This window comes from Dendropsophus ebraccatus, chromosome 2 (assembly GCF_027789765.1).
Source record: "Dendropsophus ebraccatus isolate aDenEbr1 chromosome 2, aDenEbr1.pat, whole genome shotgun sequence".
In the NCBI taxonomy this organism is placed as follows: domain Eukaryota; kingdom Metazoa; phylum Chordata; class Amphibia; order Anura; family Hylidae; genus Dendropsophus; species Dendropsophus ebraccatus.
In genome coordinates this window covers 90,977,268-90,996,529 of record NC_091455.1, presented here as the reverse complement: position 1 = coordinate 90,996,529, position 19,262 = coordinate 90,977,268, and the positions used below count along the sequence as shown (strand labels likewise).

The window sequence follows — 19,262 nt, the reverse complement described above, 5'->3', positions numbered from 1 at the left end:
TTGGGAAATGGCATCCAGTGCTTTATGGGTCTTTGGAAATATATATTAAATAAAATTGACTTTTTTTTTTTTTTTTTTTTTTTTTTTTTTAAATCGACTTGCTTACAAAACATAGCTATGTAGACTAACATCAGTTTCCCATTATAGAGTGAGACTGTTGCTTGTTGGCACATGCACTTTCTACTTGCAAGAAAGTACATCTGCTTGAGTCATTACATAGTGTGTCTGCTCTGATGATTACTTTAAATTTCCATACAGTAAAGGGATTTTCCTGGGCTTTTTGTAGGCGAATAGTAGGAAAAGTTCTTTAAGAATATACATATATCATTTTTTTTTTTTTTTAAACTCTGCCAAACATACAACTTTTATTTTATGTCATAGGCAACATTGTGACCCATTCTATCTCCCATACCAGCACTTAAAGTATATCATTGCTGTGCTTTACTCCTGTCCCAACATATCCCACTATATCTGAAATATGCTCACGCCATACTCCTTGCCTAATAACTTTTTTTTTTTTTTTTTACCTACAGACCCACATGAGCCCTTATTTTTTTGTGCCACTAATTGTACATTGCAATGGCAGACTTAAATTTTCCATAAAATATGCTGCAAAACTGGAAAAAAATAATTGGCGCAGTGAAATTAAAATAGAAAGCAATTTTTTTTTATTTGGGAGGGTACGATTCCAATGATATGTAACTTTTATAACTTTGATTTTATTTGAGGGCTATAAAATTAAAAAAATTTTTTTTTAAAAAAAAATAAATGTTCCTTTAAAATTGCTCTTATAACTCTTTTATTTTTTGGTCTATGGGACTTCATAAGGTGCCATTTTTTTTGCGCCATGATCTGTACTTTCTATCTGTACCTTGCTTGCGTATATGCAACTTTTTGATCACTTTTTATTACAATTTTTCTGGATTTGATGTGACAAAAAATCAGCAATTTCGCACTTTGGTGGGTTTTTGTGTTTGTCATTTACAGTGCGAGATCAGGAATGTGATAATTTAATTGGTTGGGTGATAACGCACGTGGCGATACCAAATATGTTTGTTTATGTATTTATTTTTATTTATAAAATGGCAATGGGGGGGATAATTTAACTTTATATTAGGGGAGGGGATTATTATTATTTTTTTTTTACACAGTAATTAGAAGCTCCCTGGGGGACTTCTAATACAACTACACATATTTATCATATAGATCAGTGTAGCATACATTATACAGACCTACTAGACCACCACGGATGCAGGGAAATAGCTATTTAAGTGCAGCTTTCAGCTTTGAAAGCTGCATCTAAATAGCTAATTAGTGAACTGCCATTGGAATGGACCGGCCCCCAATTCCCCCCCCCCCCAAAGGTTGGCCCATTTCAATGGCCACCGAGGGGGCAGGGCCTAGATGCCAGTGACATCACGTAGGGGTGAGGCCTACTGCACCGATGTGGGCGAGGCTAAGTGGCACAGTGGTGGTGAAGCCCCCCCCGCATAGGTGGCACAATCCACCACTGATAAAAATCTGTTTTCACTGAAAAAAGTACCAAGAAATCTATTATAAAGTAAGGTATGAAAACTGCAGAATTTAGGCTTTACAGCTTTGTAGAGAAGTCCTCCTACAGAAAGGGAGTGACAGTATCACTTTAAGTCAGCACTCTGGAATTATGGACGCTTTAAAAATTTGTAATAATAATGGAAAAATAAAGTTAGGATCCTTTTAATGGCAAAACAGAAACACTAGGACATGCTCTTCTAAATAAATCCAGCTGGGGAAAAAGGGGACAGCACTTTTATCTAACCCTGATAAATGTCCCCTAATATCTTTTCCTCAAGATAAGCCATTAATATCTGATCAGCAGAGGTCTGACTCCTGACACCTTTGCCGATGTAGATGTTTGAATAGACAGTGGCACTTGTGTGAGCACTGCAGCCTCTTCAATGGTTACTGCCCCTCCTTTTGCAACACATTTAGTAGCCATGATGAAAGGAACCATAGTGTTGTCCTGTTCACTTAAAGGTGCATTAAAGGGGTTGTCCAGCGACAATCTTTTCTTTCGGATAGCCGCTTTTAGGGTAAATTCACACGGGCGTCTCGCATAAAAAAACCGCATCTAATCCGCAATACACGTATTAATAATAATAAGAATAATAAATGTATTACGGATTAGCTGCGTTTTTTTTTTATGCGAGACGCCTGTGTGAATTTACCCTTAATCAAAGATCTGTCCTGGGGTCCGTTCGGCAGGTGATGCAGTTATTGTCCTAAAAAACAACTTTTAAACTTGCAGCCCCATGCCAAATGGGAGTATCTGTGCCCTAACTTTGCACCACCCCTCCGTCCCCCCTCCCCACCCTCTTCATCATTAGGAATGCCACTGGAACATTTTCTCCTGTCTGAACATTGGACAGGTGCTTAACGATCCAGCCCATGTTCAGTATTCACACAGCTGAGGGATAGGAGACAATCTGCCTGCAGCATTCCTAATGATGAAGGGGGCCAGAGAGGGTGTGCCAGCCTAATGCATAGACATTCTAAGGCCGGCCATAAGATTATGATGAGGTCACTTCCATTGTTATCCTCACCCTCCTTCCTTCTTTCACCTCTGGCAAAGATCATTGTGAAGGTATTTAGGTGTGTTATGGTAAGAGCAATATCTATAGCAACCTCCGGATTTCAGTTTACATGAAGTGAATAAACAAACATATCCCTCAATTTTTAGATGACTGAACCTGAAAGTATGTGTCGATGGAATGCAGAAATGTCACACAAAGCATATCACACCTTAGTAAGATCATATAAGAAACCAGCTCTGTGAACTATTTTAAAATCTAATCAAGTATATATACTAATCTTGCACTTATTTTTTATGTAATAACAAAACTGCTGACTGAAAAATCATTTATCTACCTTGCCTGCTTTTTAATTAAAGGACAACTCCGGCCAAAACTATTTTTTAATATGTTATTACATATGGAAAGTTAGACAAATTTCTAATGTACATTAATTATGGAAATGCACATATAGGGCTATTTCCCTTAATTTAGTAGATCAGGGAGACTTCAGATTCTCTAAAATACTGTGATGTCACGAACCGGGGGGTGTAATTACAATAGTGTCCAGCTGGGGGCTCACTATAGAAGTCGATGAGTACCATTGACTTCTATATATAGTGTGCCCTGCTGGACACTTGCTCCCCAAAGTAATCCATAAATTTATTTAACCAGTACATTTGGAGGGCACCGAGCAGGGTGGGAGAGATATGCCTATGCATCTACCTCCCCCGTCCCTCCCTGCTCTGTGCTGCTGCTGCCACTTATACATATTACTACTAGTCCCATTATCTGCTCATAGTACGAGCAGATAATGGGGGAGTGGTACCTGTGCAATCCCCATAACGCTGCCACACAGCTGCTCCTCACAAGGGCTTCAGCATGCCCCCTCCATCGCTCCCCCTCCTAGATAACAATTTCTAACTATCCCGTCTCTCCCACACTGCATGCCGGCCGGGGACAGGAAACACCCCCACCTCGTAGGGAGCATGGCGGTCCAGGTGCTTCCTGTCCCCGGCCGGCGTACAGTGCGGACCGGGAGGCTGTATGTGGGAGCAGAGAGCGGCGGTGAGCTGCGGGATAGTTAGAAATTGTTAGCTAGGAGGGGGAGCGGCGGAGGGGGCATGCTGAAGCCCTTGTGAGGAGCAGCTGTGCGGCGGCAGCGTTATGGGGATAGCACAGGTACTACTCCCCCATTATCTGCTCATACTATGAGCAGATAATGGGAGGAGTAGTACTGTGTATATGTGGCAGCAGCAGCACCGAGCAGGGGGGGGGGAGGTAGATTCATAGGCACATCTCTGCCTCCCTGCTCTGTGCCCTCCAAATGTACTAGTTAAATACATTTATGGATTACTTTGGGGAGCAAGGACACTTGCTCCCCAATGTATTCAATCAAAAACACACTGTATATTACATTTACATACATATCCATTGTAATTTCAATGGAGTGTCCAGCAGGGGCGCACTATATATAGAAGTCAATGGTGCTCACGCCAATTTGACACAGGGCTGCAAGTTTAAAAGTAGTTTTTTAGGACAATAACTGCATCACCTGCTGAGCGGACCCCAGGACAGATGTTGGATTAAGAGCAGCTATCCGAAGGTACAAGCGGTTTGTGGGGGAAAATTGTGAGTACAGAGTCGCTTTAAGAGGCTGGGGGGGGGGGGGCACCCGGGGGGGGGGCACCCATCTAAAACAGAGGCATGTGATCAACTACCAGTATGGCAGAACCGCACAGATATGGCAATACATCATATAGACACATCTATATAACGTTTAATAGAAAAAAAAAAAACTATCCAGAGTTTCCCTTTTAATCATCACATCTAAACAATTAAATGACTGACAATGGAGTAATCTCCTGCGTTGGTCATTACCAGTGGGTGCAGACAGCACCTCCTGAGTCTGCACCATACTCCTTTACCGGTGTTCGTCATGGGCTGGGAAGGGGTTAATATAAAAGATATAGGGATAAGCTACAAAGTGTTTGGTCTACTTCAAAGTGTCTGCTTTCTAATGTAGCCCATGTGTTTTTTATGGACATATTAAGTAGCTTTCCCTAAATGTTTCCTCTTGTGTCAACTACACATCAGTGTACTAAGTGATACAGTCATTTTGTTAACTGGTATAATGCCAACCATGTTTGTAGTCTGTTTTTTAAGACCTGACATCAAAGTACGAATTCATACATTCCTGAGTAATATACTCCTTTAGATAATTATTGCATAACTGTACCAATATATCACTATGTAGCTTACAGCAAGGTAATCAGTTTTGAAAAAGTTTTAAATTGGCCAGTATGTTACATTATTGTCTTCTATAGACTTTTTGGATGGATAATGGTAAAAGTATATTGGTAATATTATCTGCCCGACCATGTTGTTGTGATTGAATAGCATTGTTAGACCACATTCCTTAAACTTTATATTAATCTCTCTATTTTACCACTTTTTTTCTAGTACCAGAAGATAAAGATGTTGACCCCTTAAGACAAGTATGGCTTCTGCTGGTAAAATCTGTCATCATGCCATGATGAATGGCAATTCTTCTCCTGGGGAGTTGGCTCTGGAGCCTTTGATTTTGTGCAAGCTGTGTCTGTCTGAACATCCTCTTGACATGATGACCACTCTTCGAGACTGCAGCTGTATCTTCTGCACAGTGGTAAGAGGTTTGTCCTTATAATTGCTGTCAAATGTTATTATGGGTTTAAAGGTCTGATGATTGGAGAAAACACCATTAAAATAATTTTCTATAACCACACATTTTTAGGATCCCTAAGTTAAATTATCCTTAGGGCCCGTTCACACTGCGGAATTGGTGTGGAGATTCCACTTGGAAGCCCGGCCCGCGGACTCTGCGCTGAATCCTTCGGCATTCTAAGGGCCCGTTAAAACTACTGAATTCTACCTGCTATCTCTTTTAATGGGAGGCCTCTGTTCTCCGCGCCTCTCCGCTCAAAAAATTAAAATGTCAATTCTTTGAGCGGAAAGGCGTGCGAACTTGACAGAGGTAGCCTACTTTAAGTATATTCAAGTGAAGCAAGCATGGGATAGTAATAAGCATATTAAAGAATTAACAGTATCAGTAGGATTTATTAACCCTTGGTCACCAAGCCTATTTGGGCCTTAATAACCAGGCTAATTTTTCAAAATCTGACCTGTCTCACTTTATGCGCTTATAGCTCAGTGATGCTTTAACGTATGCTAGCAATTCTGAGTTTCTGAAAAATTTGGTCACATCAAAATATCTTGAAAAATTTTGAAAAATGTGCACTTCAAATTATCAATATGTCCTCTTTATTCTGGCTTCATTTCGTGAACTTTTTTTTAGAGTGTTTACAGGGTGTATCAGCAAATTATCAAATTTTCATGCAATTTCCAAACTTTTTTTTTTTTTTTTTTTTTTTTTTTTTTTTAGGGACCGGGTTTTTTTAAGTAGATTTGTATACTGGAAACCCACTTAAGTGACTCAATTTTGGAAACTAAAAATCTAAAAGAATTAATCTACAGGAAAGTATTCATCATTAGGCTGTAAAAAATGGAAAATAAAAATTTTTCACTAATCTATTTGTTTACATTAAAGTATCTCATTTTCACAAGCAACATGAGCGAAAACGTACCCCAAAATTTTTAACGCAGGTTCTCCTGAGTACAATGGTACCCCATATGTGGGAATAAACCCCTGTATGGACACACAGCCGGGCTCAGAAGGGAAGGAAGCGCCTATTAGCATTTTCAAGGCAGATTTTTCTGAATAAGTTTCTAAGCCCTTGATAAAGCTTGTACGGCGAAATGCAGCGTTGGGTGAGTGGTGGTACTGGGCAGGACAATACGCTATATACCCAGAGGTTTGATTATATACTTGTATGAATTATATACTATACGTGGTATTGCACTTGGTTGCACTTTAGACTGCACTTGCAGCTTTATACATATAGGTTTATTTTTTCATATTTATTAATTGTTTGGATTACTATGTATTATTTACCTTTTTTTTGCCTCTGTGGGTCGATTGATATACCATTAATGGCTTAGTATATAGTAGTTACATTATTTATTCATTTGCTCTGCCCTGTATACCATCTGATGTATGTATTGTATGGTTTTCTGCTCCCTTTTTAATGTGTTTTTAAACAACAAAAATTTCTTTGTATGTAATAAATTATTTTTTGATAAATGTAGAGTACTGTCCAGCATTGTTTATTTGTAGGTGTTGTATAAGTTTCTAAGCGCCAGGTGCGTTTGCAGAGCCCCTGTAGTGTAAGCAGAATAGGACTTCCCCCCCCCCCCCCCCCCCCCCCCCAAAAGTCATCCCATTTTGGAAAGTACACCACTTAAAGAATAAATCTTGGGGTGTGGTGAGCCTTTTGACCCCACAGGTATTAGAGGAAAGTATTCAAAATTAGACAGTAAAAATAAAAAAAAATAGAATTTTTCCAATAATATGTTTGTTTAGTTTGAAATTTCTCAATTTCATGAGGAACAGGGGCGAAAAGGCACCCCAATATTTGTAACACAGGTTCTCCTGAGTACAACAGTACCCCATATGTAGGCATAAACCACTGTATGGGCACACAGCAGGACTCAGAAGGGAAGGAGTGTCATTTTGATTATGTGCAATTTGAGGGTGTTTTTACTGGCTATCTGGAGTGGTAATGGACAATCTGGGGTGGTTACAGGCAGTCTGTGAAAATCTGGGGTGTTTACTGGCTATCTGGGTGTGTTTACTAGCTATGTGGGGTGGTCATTGGCAATCTGAGACAGTTACGGGCAATCTGAGACAGTTACGGGCAATCTGGGTGGTAACAGGTAATCCGGGGCACTTGACTTTGGTGACGGGATAAAAAGTGCCGACAGCATTTGGAACAAGCGATCAGCAGTTTATAGTATATACCGCTGATTGCTTGTACCGGGACCACACAGGGGGGTCCCCAATCTTTGCCCCATGCTCTCCGCCACCTCTAGTGGTGGAAAGAATGGGGCTTTGATCCTTTTTAGTAACCCATTACTGTGAACAGATGGCGGCGGGGGGCAGGGTGGGGACATGTTTTCATCTCCGCTCACCATGGATTCATGGTGAAAAGCTGCGCCGGCAAAGCTGCGTCGGCAATGCCTGTTACCATCGTCCGCCGTTATACTGTTAACAATGGCGACCGCCGGTGCGTGGGCCAGCCGGGACGGTAGCTGAGAGGAGGGGGCTGCGGGCCTTATCGGCATCGCTGCACTATTCTGTGCTTTCACGGTAAAAAGCTGATGGCAGCGGAATAGAGCCCATAACTGACTGCCGTAAAAATCTGTATCAGCGGTCACTAATATAATAAATGTATTCTCTGGGTCACTATGGTTACGGCGATACCAAATTTGTATATATATATTTTTTTTTAACTATTACAACTTTGGCACAATAGAAACTATATTCCTAACAAATCCACAAAAACTGTCGCCACATTGCAATATCCATAGCATTCCTATCTTTGGAGCAACAGAGCTGGCTTAGGGCTTATTTTTTGCGGAAAGATCTGTAGTTTCTATTGATACAAAATGTTACATATATATGATTCTTTGATCTCTTTTATGACGTATTTACTAAAGCGGATTGATAAAATACAGAAATTCTGGTACTTTTTTTTTTTTTTTTTTACAGCGTGTGTTGTGCAATATAATCAATGATATAGTTTTATAGATTGGGTCGTTACGGACATGGCGATACCAAACATGTATAGGATTTGTGTTTTGATCTGTTTTATGTAACGGTTTATTGTGTTTAGGAAATGTAATGCACTTTTATTATGGAGGGGGGTCTGGGGGGGTTGTTTTGTGTTTTGGTGCACTTTTTATTATTTAACACTAGTGTATATTACTGTACACTAGTGTAATACTAAACAGTGATCATTCATCACTGATAAAATAAACTGAACTGCTTCTTCTATAGTAGAGACAATAAACTGCCCTGCCACTGTAGTGCTGTGTATTGTGTATGTCAGCATCATGCTTACAGTCAATCTGCTCAGCAGTACCTCTGTTATGGCTGAGCAGAGGCATATCCATGGTAAGCCCGGGGGCTTTCATTAGGCCCCTGGGATTACCATGGAGACCATTGGGGAACCGGATGCCGGCGTGGGACATCGCGATCACATGAGTATGTCCCGCGGCCACTGGAACCCGTTAGATGCCGCTGTCATAATTTGACAGCGGCATTTAACGGGTTAAACTACCCGGAGCGGAGGATCCTCCACTCCAGGTAGTTACAGGGTGAGATCAGCGGTCACACTGACAGCTGAACCCCCGCTCTGCCGCTACAGGGGGGCGGCAGAGCATTCCGATACATACACGTAAAAAGGCATCTGTATTGTAATAAAGCCCATTAGTGACCGCCGTTAAAACACATATGGGCTGTCACTAAGGGGTTAAACTAGTAGAGAATAAATGTGACCAATCCTCCAGATGCTGAAATAATGGCCAAGTCTGTATGTTACAAACATTCTTGTCTTGGATATACTCAATGTTGTATACTCTGTACTCATTGGGGGGCATTTATGAAGTCCAGCGTTTTTTACGCCGGGCTTACAAATGTCCCCTGAGCTCAGGGGATTTATGTAGAGGCGCATTGCCTCTACATAAATCCCGATCGCACAGAACCCGTCCGTTCGAAAATTTTGGAACCTACGCCAGCTCAGAGCTGGCGTAGGTTTTAGTATTATTTTTCCACAGGAAAAATGATAAATGCAGTGCATGCAGAGGCCGCGCCCCCTCTGCATGCTGCCGCAACCCCCGTAACACCTACACCCCGCCCCACTGGCGAAGGTGGGGCAGATGCGAAAAAAATATTCGCAAAAATACCATTTGCAAATATTTTTATGCGGCGTGAAAAAAGAAAAAATTATTTTTTACACTAAAACGTTCTAGCCTTCAATTTTTCATTTTCATCTTAAAGAGATAAAAGGAAAAAAAAACACAAAACGTGTAGTGCAGTTTCTTCCGAGTACGGAAATACCCCACATGTGGACATAAAGTGCCAAGCGGGTGCAGGACGAGCCTCCAAAGGGAAGGAGCGCCAATTGGCTTTTGGAAGCTGGATTTCACTGGAATGGATTTCAAGGGCCACAACGCATTTACAGAGCCTTCGTGCTACCAAGACACTGGACACCCCCCACAAGGGACCCCATTCTGGAAACTACACCCCTCAAGGAATCTAACAAGGGCTGCAGTGAGCATATGGACCACACTGTTCCACATTTGTGCCTGTCACCAATGTGCCGTGAAAGTGAAAATTTGCCCGTCCATTAAGGGGTCCATATCCTCACTGCACCCCTTGTTAGATTCCTTGAGGGTTGTAGTTTCCAGAATGGGGTCACTTGTGGGGGGTTTCCAGTGTTTTGGCAGCACGAGGGCTCTGTAAATGCGACATGGCATTCATCATTCATTCTAGCCAAATCCAGCCTCCAAAATCCAAATGGCGCTCCTTCCCTTCGGAGGCTTGCCCTGCGCCCACATGGCGCTTTATGTCCACATGTGGGGTATTTACGGACTCTAGGGAAATTGCTCTACACATTTTGTGTGTTTTTTTTTCTCTTTTAACCTCTTGTGAAAATGAAAAATTCAAGGCTAAACCAACATTATAGTGTAAAAAATTTAATATTTTATTTTCACGCCACATTGTTCCACATTTATGCCCGTAACCAGTGGGGTCTATATGCTCACTACACCCCTTGTTACATTCCCTGAGGGGTGTAGTTTCCATAATGGGGTCACTTGTTGGGGGTTTTAACTGTCTTGGCAACACAGAGGCCTTTTAAATGCAACATGGCCCTTGAAATCTATTCCAGCCAAATCCACCCTCCAAAAGCTAAATGGCGCTCTGTCCCTTTGGAGGCTTACCCTGCACCCGCATGGCACTTTATGTCCACATGTGGGGTATTTCTGTACTCTGGGGAAATTGCTCTATACATTTTGTGGGTTTTTTTTTAGCCCTTTTAACTCTTTTAACCCCTTGTGAAAATGAAAAAAATCAAGACAAGAGCAATGATTTAGTGCAAAAATTTAAAATTTTTTACACTAAATGTTGGTCTAGCCTTGCTTTTTTCCATTTCCACAAGGGGTTAAAAAGAAAATTAATGCAAAACGTGTAGAGTAATTTCCCTTGAGTATGAAAATACCCCACATGTGGACATAATGTGCTATATGGGCACACGGCAAGCCACCAAAGGGACAGAGCGCCATTTACAGGCTGGAATGGAGGATGGAGGCCGTGTCGCAATTACAAAGCTCCTGTGCTGCCAGGACAGTAGAAACCCCCCACAAGTGACCCTATTCTAGAAACTACACCCCATAAGGAATCTAACGAGGGGTGCAGTGAGCATATGGATCCCACTGGTGACTGGCACATGTGTAGAACATGTGCCGTGAAAATAAAAAAAATACCATTTTTTTTTTTTCACTGCACAAATGTGCCCGTCACCAGGGGGCCATATACCCTATGCCCCCCTTGTTAAATATCTTATGGGGTGTAGTTTCCAGAATGGGGTCACTTGTGGGGGGTTTCTACTGTCCTGGCAGCACAGAGGCTTTGTAATTGCATCATGGCATCCTCTAATGGGAATGGCGGCCATACCTACTTAGCTGGGGAAAAGGGACAATTTTAATTTATTTGGGGGTATTAGGCCAAATATTAGTTTATAAGGTTGAAAAAGGCAGGTGTCCATCAAATTCAACCTGTGTTGATCCAGAGGAAGGCAAAAAAAACCCTTTTGAGGCAGACAACAGTAGCCTCATCACAGGCGAAAAATTCCTTCCCAACTCCATAATGGCAATGAGAATAATCCCTGGATCAACGTGACCCCTAAAATAGGAATAAGGGACAGAATTTAGAAAATGTAGAACTCCAATGACGTGTGGCACGCTTTGAAGCGATTCAGCATGCAGAGGCCGGGGCGATCAGGACAGGTGTCACACTGGAAAATGGTGTCCTTCCTGATTCCCCTGTTACGCCACACTGCACTTCTTCTTCTGGGGTCTCCCGTTCTCCAGTGTGGGGGACGTCACCTGGAAAATATTGCCCTGGTGCGATACGGGGTCCTTCATATCCAGAAGCGCTGGGTCCGCTCCATGGCTGCTAAATATTAGGGCTCTATTACTGCTTCTGATATTTTCGGATCGTGCAGCAAGCTACAGTAGCTCGGGCAGCAAGGGACCGGAAGAGGGGGTGCTGGTATAAAAGTTATCCCCGTACAGGTGGTGACCTTTATCCAGCAGTGGGAAGATCAGTTCCCGGACGATCTTCCCACTAACGCCGAGGATGGGGGGCATCTGGGGGCTGGATTCGGGTGTCCCTTCCTTCATACACTCTAAGGTTACGTGCACACTGCGGAATGGAGACGGTACTGGTGGAAAAGACGTGTCTGGGGGGCAGCGTACGCTACACTACCCCCAGACATGTCACTGGATGATGAGGATAAATGGAGGAAAGAAGGATCCCCCCCCCCCCCCCCCCATTCATCCTCACTGGCTTTTTCGGTGTCGGAGGCAATAATAGCGTATGCCTCCGCCGCCGAAAACACCCTGGGGGCCATCTTTGTACCGGGACTGGTATATGGGGTATGTAAATGTGTAGTGGTGTAGTGTAAAACTTTATTTTGTGTAATGTAGTGTTTTTTTACATGTTTTTTTAACATTAAGTATAAAAAAAAAAAAACATACGCCAAAAAAGGTGTTGGCTGATAAATGCCATTTATCAGCAGACCGTGGCGGTAGGATATAGAAAAAAACACCGTACGCCAAAAAGGAGGAGTCGCTGGTTAGCAGCTCACTTACGTGCAATGCTGATCAGCACTCAGCGGCGGTAGGGTGCGGAAAATTAAAGAAAAAAAAATTGGGAAAAAAAACCAAAACATTTTCTACATGCTGAACATTCCTGTAGCTACTGATAAGTGTATAATATTACACTTATCAGCCGCTAGGGGGCAGTATTCTGGAAAAAGCCGAAGATAGACGACGAGGGACCCTGAAAAAAGCCGAAGGGGACCTCCGGAAATAGTCGAAGATGGCGACGCAAGAAGAGGACGCCGCAGACCCTGAAGACGCCGAACGGGACCCCGGATCAGGTGAGTATGGCCCAAATACTTGCTCTGGACCCCTCAGTCCAGAGCAGGTATTTTACATTTTGGGGGCACTTATATCGCCGTGATCGGCTGGTCGTTCCTGACAGCACCGACCGCCATTTTTTCCGGGTCATCAGGTCACCGATGACCCGGAAAGCTGCAGATCGCCATTTGCTGATCTGAATTAATCAGCCAATAGCAGCGATCGTCAGCATCGGAGGGGTTAACCACCCTCTGTGCCGACAAGCTAAGATGGCCTGCTATACATTATAGCAGGCCATCTTCCCTGATCGCTGCGTGTGTACACACAGCGATCGGGGAAACCGCGGGCATACATTTACGTCCATTTGCGTTAAGGCACGGACTTCGGGGGCGTAAATGTACGCCCGCGGTCGTTAAGGGGTTAAACATGGTTATTCACTTAAAATAGATTGCATGTACTGATCTATGCTATGCAGCCCCAGTATACAGCAGTAGAGATGTACTGGTGTGTACTATACCAGAGAGCTGACGATTGCAGCTTCAAGACCTCTTAGGGGCCAAAAAAAAGTAAATGAAAGTTAAAAAAAAGGTTTATAAAAATAAAGCGTAAAAAAAAAAGAATATATACAACAGCCAGAGACCACTGCTCATATTTTAGTACTATTACCACTATACTTTTTTTTTTTTAAATATATTTTTATTCAGATTTTACACACAAACTTCCCTAAAAAGGAAGAATAAACATAAACCCAAAAAAAAAAAAAAAAAAACATACACAAAGAACAAAGGAAGCAATGGGGATAACAATATCTCTCAAAATACAGGCCTACAACCTGAGGCAGGAATAACAGTGTAAGATAAACCGCATAGTACAACAATAATTAAATGGGTCGTGAGGTTTTCAAGGTGTTACTCCCCGGTCAAGAGCTACTGCGGTCGACGATGGGACTTGTAAGCGTCCCAGAGTGCCTGCCAAGTCTTGCTGACAGTACCATTCAGTATATCTAAAAGGATACATTATGTTGTGTATGTCCTGAGTACTGTAATGGGTTTCCAAGAAGGATCGCCAACGTTTGAGAAACTTCTTGACCCCTGAGTGTTTGTGTCTCTCTGCGTAAACTCTGTCTATACCAAATAACTGTTTTAACTGAGAAACTACCATGGGAACCTCCGGGGCCTTGTTCGACAGCCACTCCTGAAAGAGACATCGGAGCGCTACATGTATGACTATGTGGACTATGCCTGGGACCTTCACTGACCCCTCTTCCTCTGGGGGTCTTAGTTGATGGAAGAGAAAGGCCTGGGGGGAGAATGGTATATCTGTCCTCCAGTGCGTGTGGATATAGTTAGCTATGTCTCCCCAATATGTTTGGGTATGCGGGCAAACCCATACCCATGCCACAAGTTAGTAAGGGGTAAGTCACATTTTGGGCAGGCCGTGAGTCTGTCAGGGAATTGCGGAGAGGGGAGTATATTAAAACGATAAAGCGCATTATGCGCCAACTTAAACTACGTCTCTCTCCAGCGTTCATTTATGATAGTATAACAATATGCCACCCCTGTAAGATGTGTTCCTGGATTTGTGGATCTGATGTCCATTTAGCCCATATTGGAAACAAAGCTGTCCTATCTATTTTCAGGAAGGAGTTTCTAAGGGCATTGTACAACTCTGAAATAGGTCTTTCTAGGAGCAGATCCCATTACCACTATACTTTTACTGACCAAATCCTGCATACCGAGATGGATATTACCAATAATACAAGGGAAAAATATTATTGCCACACCATGACCACTACTATTACAACCATGCTGTTACTTTCTAAATTCAGTAAACTAAGCCAGATTTTTCCAACAGAACCAAGTTACAAGGGACAGATAATACCACCACATACTGACTAATGCCACCACTCTGCTACTGAATAAAATCCACTCTACAAAGACCAATATCTCCTCATACAGTGACCATATAGAGGTAGATCCAGCTCTACACATGTTCTGTACATCATATAAGTGACTACAGTGCAGTTACATCTAGTGACTCACGAGGACTCGTTCTCTTTGTGAATCATGAGCAATGTCTTCTCTGAGTAAGTCACTGGGGGCATCTTCTTTGATTAGAGTCGATCAAGTTGCCTTTTCTTCAATTAGCCTGAAGGACTTCTCCCAGCCAAGACTTTTTGTTCCTATGTACTTTTGTGCCCCATATCATATTAGGCTCCTTTATGCCCCTATATAGTATTAGGCCCCTCCATGAAGCTCCCATACAGTATTATGTCCCTCAGTACTACTCCCCTATAGTATCAGGCCTCTCTGTGGAAGTTCCATGTAATATTAGGCCTCTCTGTGCATATTCCATATAGTATCAGGACCCTTTGTGCTTCTCTTATATAGTAGATGGCACCTTCTGTGCATCCCCCATACAGTAGATGTCCTTCTTCACAGCCCCCTATAGTACAGGGCCACCTCCTTTGTAGCCCCACTCCCCTCTGTGTAGTCTCCCAATAATAAATGGCCCCCAGTGTAGTCCTCTCTTGTGTAGATGGGCCCTCCTCCTGTGTAGTCCCACCTTTAGTAGGTGGACCCCTGTGTAGTCCTCCCTTTAGTAGATTTCCCCCAGTGTAGCCCACCCCCCCCCCCTTAGTAAATGCCCCCATGATTATAAAAGATTAAAAGTAAAAAATGCTTTTGTCCCTGTGTTCCAGTCTGCGCTTAGGGAAGGCCCTGCAGCTGAAATTAATCGGGGGCCCTTCAGAGGATCGAGTCTTCCGATTAGCCTCGGAGTGATGTGCAGCTGCAGGGCAAAATCAGATGTGGGCAGTTTGAACAGCCCTGGGCCCTCAGGAGCCTCAGGCCCCAGGCGACTGCCCGAACAGCCCACATTATAATCTGCCTTTGCAATTGTTGAGCGTGGCAAGTTTTTTTTGTTTTTTTTTTGACGTGGCTGAATTACAGAATAATAGTTTATTAGAGCCCTTAGGGCCCTGTAATACCAACAGATTATCTGACAGATTTTTGTAAGCCAAAGCCAGGAGTGGATTTGAAAAGATGTAGAATTTCAGTCTTTCCATTGTTACCTGTTCAATGCTTATAGTCCATTCCTGGCTTTGGCTCAACTAAATCTTTCGGATAATCTGTTGGTGTAATAGGGCCCTTAGACATCCACCAGCTTTTTACTGTCTTTACATTTGATGGCATGACTGGTAAAGCCACGATCTGGTGATCATTTTTGTGTGTGAATGGGCAATCACAACCATGCTGAGGGTCAGTAACTGTATTGTGTCTTTGTAGCTGGATACATTCTACATTGCTTTTGTTCCATTCCCCGAGGGTCTACTTTAGGGCATCCTATGGTCTTTTGTCCCACAATGACACCAAGAAACAGACTTTTTGTTAGTAACTCATAAAACCTTTTCTTGATGAGTTCCCTAAAACTCCCAGGTCCAACACAGTTGCTTTTCTTCTGGCTTTTAGCCATCCGCTAGTTCTTCTTATTCCTTTTTCTGACCCTTCATGAGCATTGTTTAAGGTTTACCGTTTACCTTCTGTTAGCTTCTATTTGTTTTCTACAGACTGATTTCTGCAGTGTAGGAAGAAGCACAGAAGAGGTATAAGGATACGTTCACATCAACGTTTGACCATCCGGCACCATTCCGTCTACCTTTTCCGTTTTGGAGTAAGCAAAACGGAAACTGTCGGATCCGTTAAAATCCCCATAGATTCCCATGCTATTTTAGTGTGCTCCGTTTGCCCTAATTGTGCTCCGTTTGCATGCAATCCGTTCAAGATCCGTTTTTTTGAACAGAAGAAAAAATAGTGTTAGCAGTATTTTTCTTTCCGCTTAAAAAAACGGATCACGAATGGAAAGTGTACTTCCGTTTTTTTTTTACATTGTAGTCAATGAGGACGGATCTAAAATGGAAGGTATTTCAGTTCACATCCGTTTTTTTTCATCCGTTTTTGCACTGAGCATGCGCAGAAGCAGCAAGAAACCAAAGAAGAATAAATAAACGGATAGAAAAACGGATGCTGACTGATGCAAACGGATGCAAACTGATGTACAAAAGTCAGTTTTTTTAAGCCAAAATACAAACTGACCATTAAAAAAAGATGAACATTTTGCAGTCAGTTTGAATCAGTCTGCTCATCAGTTTATGCTCATCCGTTAAATTTAATATGGACAGATCCGTTAGAAACAAAAAAAAAAAACGCTAGTGTGGCTGAGCCCTAAGTTGTGCAGAAGGAGCTAAAATTATTTACTTAGTATTGCTTTTTTGTGGCAGCTTTTACAGTCTTCTGTTACCAGACCTAATTAAGGTATAAAAGCTGAGCTGTGATTGGTTAGCTCCAACAGTGTGGGTTTCAGGCAGCTTCACACCTCCTCTTGCCTCAGAGTGCCACTCTCTGCTCTGAGTTAGAAAAAAGGGTGGTTTAATAATGGATCTTTTATTTTATTTTTCATAATACTAGTGTTGTAGCTCGGATGTTCTGTTTCTTTTGTGGGGAAAAGCCTGACGCCTTTTTTTTTTCCTAATTTGCGCAATCCTCTCCGCTCATTCTCCTGATCAGTACGGGTCTGAGTCTTCCGACCCGTACCGATCAAAACTTTTGACATGTCTATGACATTTCAAAAGTTTTTTTGTAACACAGTGACACTTTAAGAAAGGTAATTCGTATGAGATCAGTATAGGTTGCTTTAAAGGGGTTATCCAGCGCTACAAAAACATGGCCACTTTCTTCCAGAGACAGCCCCACTCTACATGGGTCGATAGAGGAGCAAACGAGCGCTCTCAGCGCTCGTTTGCTCCTCGTTCCTCGCTCGCTGCCACCGCTATTCGTCGCGGCTGCAGCGAGCGGGTGAGTGCTGGAGGGGGGGCTTCTCGGAGGATCGCTGATTGTCCGGGCAGCCCATAGGATACAGCAGCGTCTGCTGCCGATGCTCCTATTCAACGGAGCAACGGCAGCAGATCGCTGCTATATCAGTCGCTTGTTTTTCAACATGTTGAAAAACAAGCGACTGCAACGATCAGCCGACATGAACGATGTGGGCTGATCGTTGCACTCTATTCCATGGGACGATTATCGTCCGTAGCGGCCGATATCGGCCGAATACGGACGGTAATCGTTCCGTGGAATAGGGCCTTTAGGTGAGCCTGCTCCATGAACAGCATGATCAACTGCTGTGTTTAGCGGACCCCTGAAGCTAATGACTGACACCAGTGGATTATTGAACCTTTCACTCATTTAACCCTTTCAGTGCTGTAATGTAACACTATTGCAGTATTGAATGGGCTGAATTACAGGTGCTGCATCTGTCAGGGTCACTTGACAGCCGGAGGTCTATACTTACCCACAGTCACTGCTGAAGTGTCTCTGCTGAAGTATCTCTGGTAATAGTCTCAGGCAGCACCAATTCCACTGATCTATGCAATGCTTTTATTTTTAATCCTGCACGGTAAATGGACAAAAAAAAAACACCTCAAAATTGCTGATTTATGGTCGCATCATACATCAGAAAAAAAGTTAATAAAAAGAGATCAAAAGGCTGTAACTAAACCAAAATGGTGGTGGTGGTGACCTAGGATCCAGTGTCAACAAGAGCTTCAAGGGGAACACCATCAATCTATACAGTTACTTGCGGGCATTTTGATAAAAACCTCGAAATCCACTGCGATTGTCCCTCTGGGCCTTTGGCATTACCTCCCAAGGGGCGGCCCTTGAGCTCGGGGGTATCCGATTTAACTGATGACACTGTGACTTGAAGTGTACATTCCGGTGACAATAAATACAGTAGGGACTACCAACTGTCACTGACAAGACCACACAGCCCTTTCTGGGTAAAAGGTGGACGGAGCTAACTTCCCCTGGCCAATCACTAGAGTGTGATAGGTTGCAGAGGAGGAGCACTGATCAAGCTCAAAACTTGTATTAGCAATTGATACATAACAACATATTAAATAAGTAAATAGCAGAACAAAATACCACTACAAGAGAGCTAAGGAAGAGCAGCAAATACATAGGCCCTAATACAGACTGTCTAAGGTTGCCAATAGCAACAATACATCTCCAGACTCCTGACAATAAATACCGTTCTGGTACCAATAAAGACTATGGCTCAAAAAAAATCCCGAATACAGCTCTTTAAATGGGGGGAAAAAAATTGTAGGGATTAAAATGGAAGATTTTTTTTTTATTTTATTTAGCATGTTTAAAATTGTTTTTACATTTTTTAAAAGTTCAAAAACAACACAAAAGCTATATAAATTAGGTATCACTGTAACTTGGATGGTATTAGAACAAAATCCCCTAATATTTGCTAAATCGCAGTGTCTTTCTCACTTTTACCCCACAAATTATTTTATAGTAAAATAAAAGGAGTCATGGGAAAGTACAAATAGTACCACAAACAATAAGCCCTGATATGGCTCTGTTTATAGAAAGATAGAAGTGGTATGAGTTTTAGAAGGCAAGGAGGAAAAAAAAATAAAAATCAGATAATCAGATGTGTACCACATACATGTATGTAAAGGAAAACAAATGTTCTGTTTTTAACTTACATCCCTGCACCACTTTTCTTCCCCATGCCATGGATCTCTCACTCCCTTTCACTCTCACTGTGACCCCTGCTACCATG

At 42.5% G+C, this 19,262-nt stretch overlaps 1 protein-coding gene across 2 annotated transcripts in view; it reads left to right on the top strand.

Annotated features, from left to right (window-relative positions):
- The window catches only part of RNF144B (ring finger protein 144B), a 54,948-nt gene that overhangs the window by 11,882 nt on the left and 23,804 nt on the right, over nt 1-19,262 (top strand). For both annotated transcript variants that reach the window (XM_069957940.1, XM_069957941.1), the window contains exon 2: nt 5,013-5,214. In XM_069957940.1, coding sequence (XP_069814041.1) covers nt 5,050-5,214 — 165 coding nt within the window. In that variant the 5' untranslated portion in view covers nt 5,013-5,049. The remainder of the gene's footprint in view (nt 1-5,012; nt 5,215-19,262) is intronic.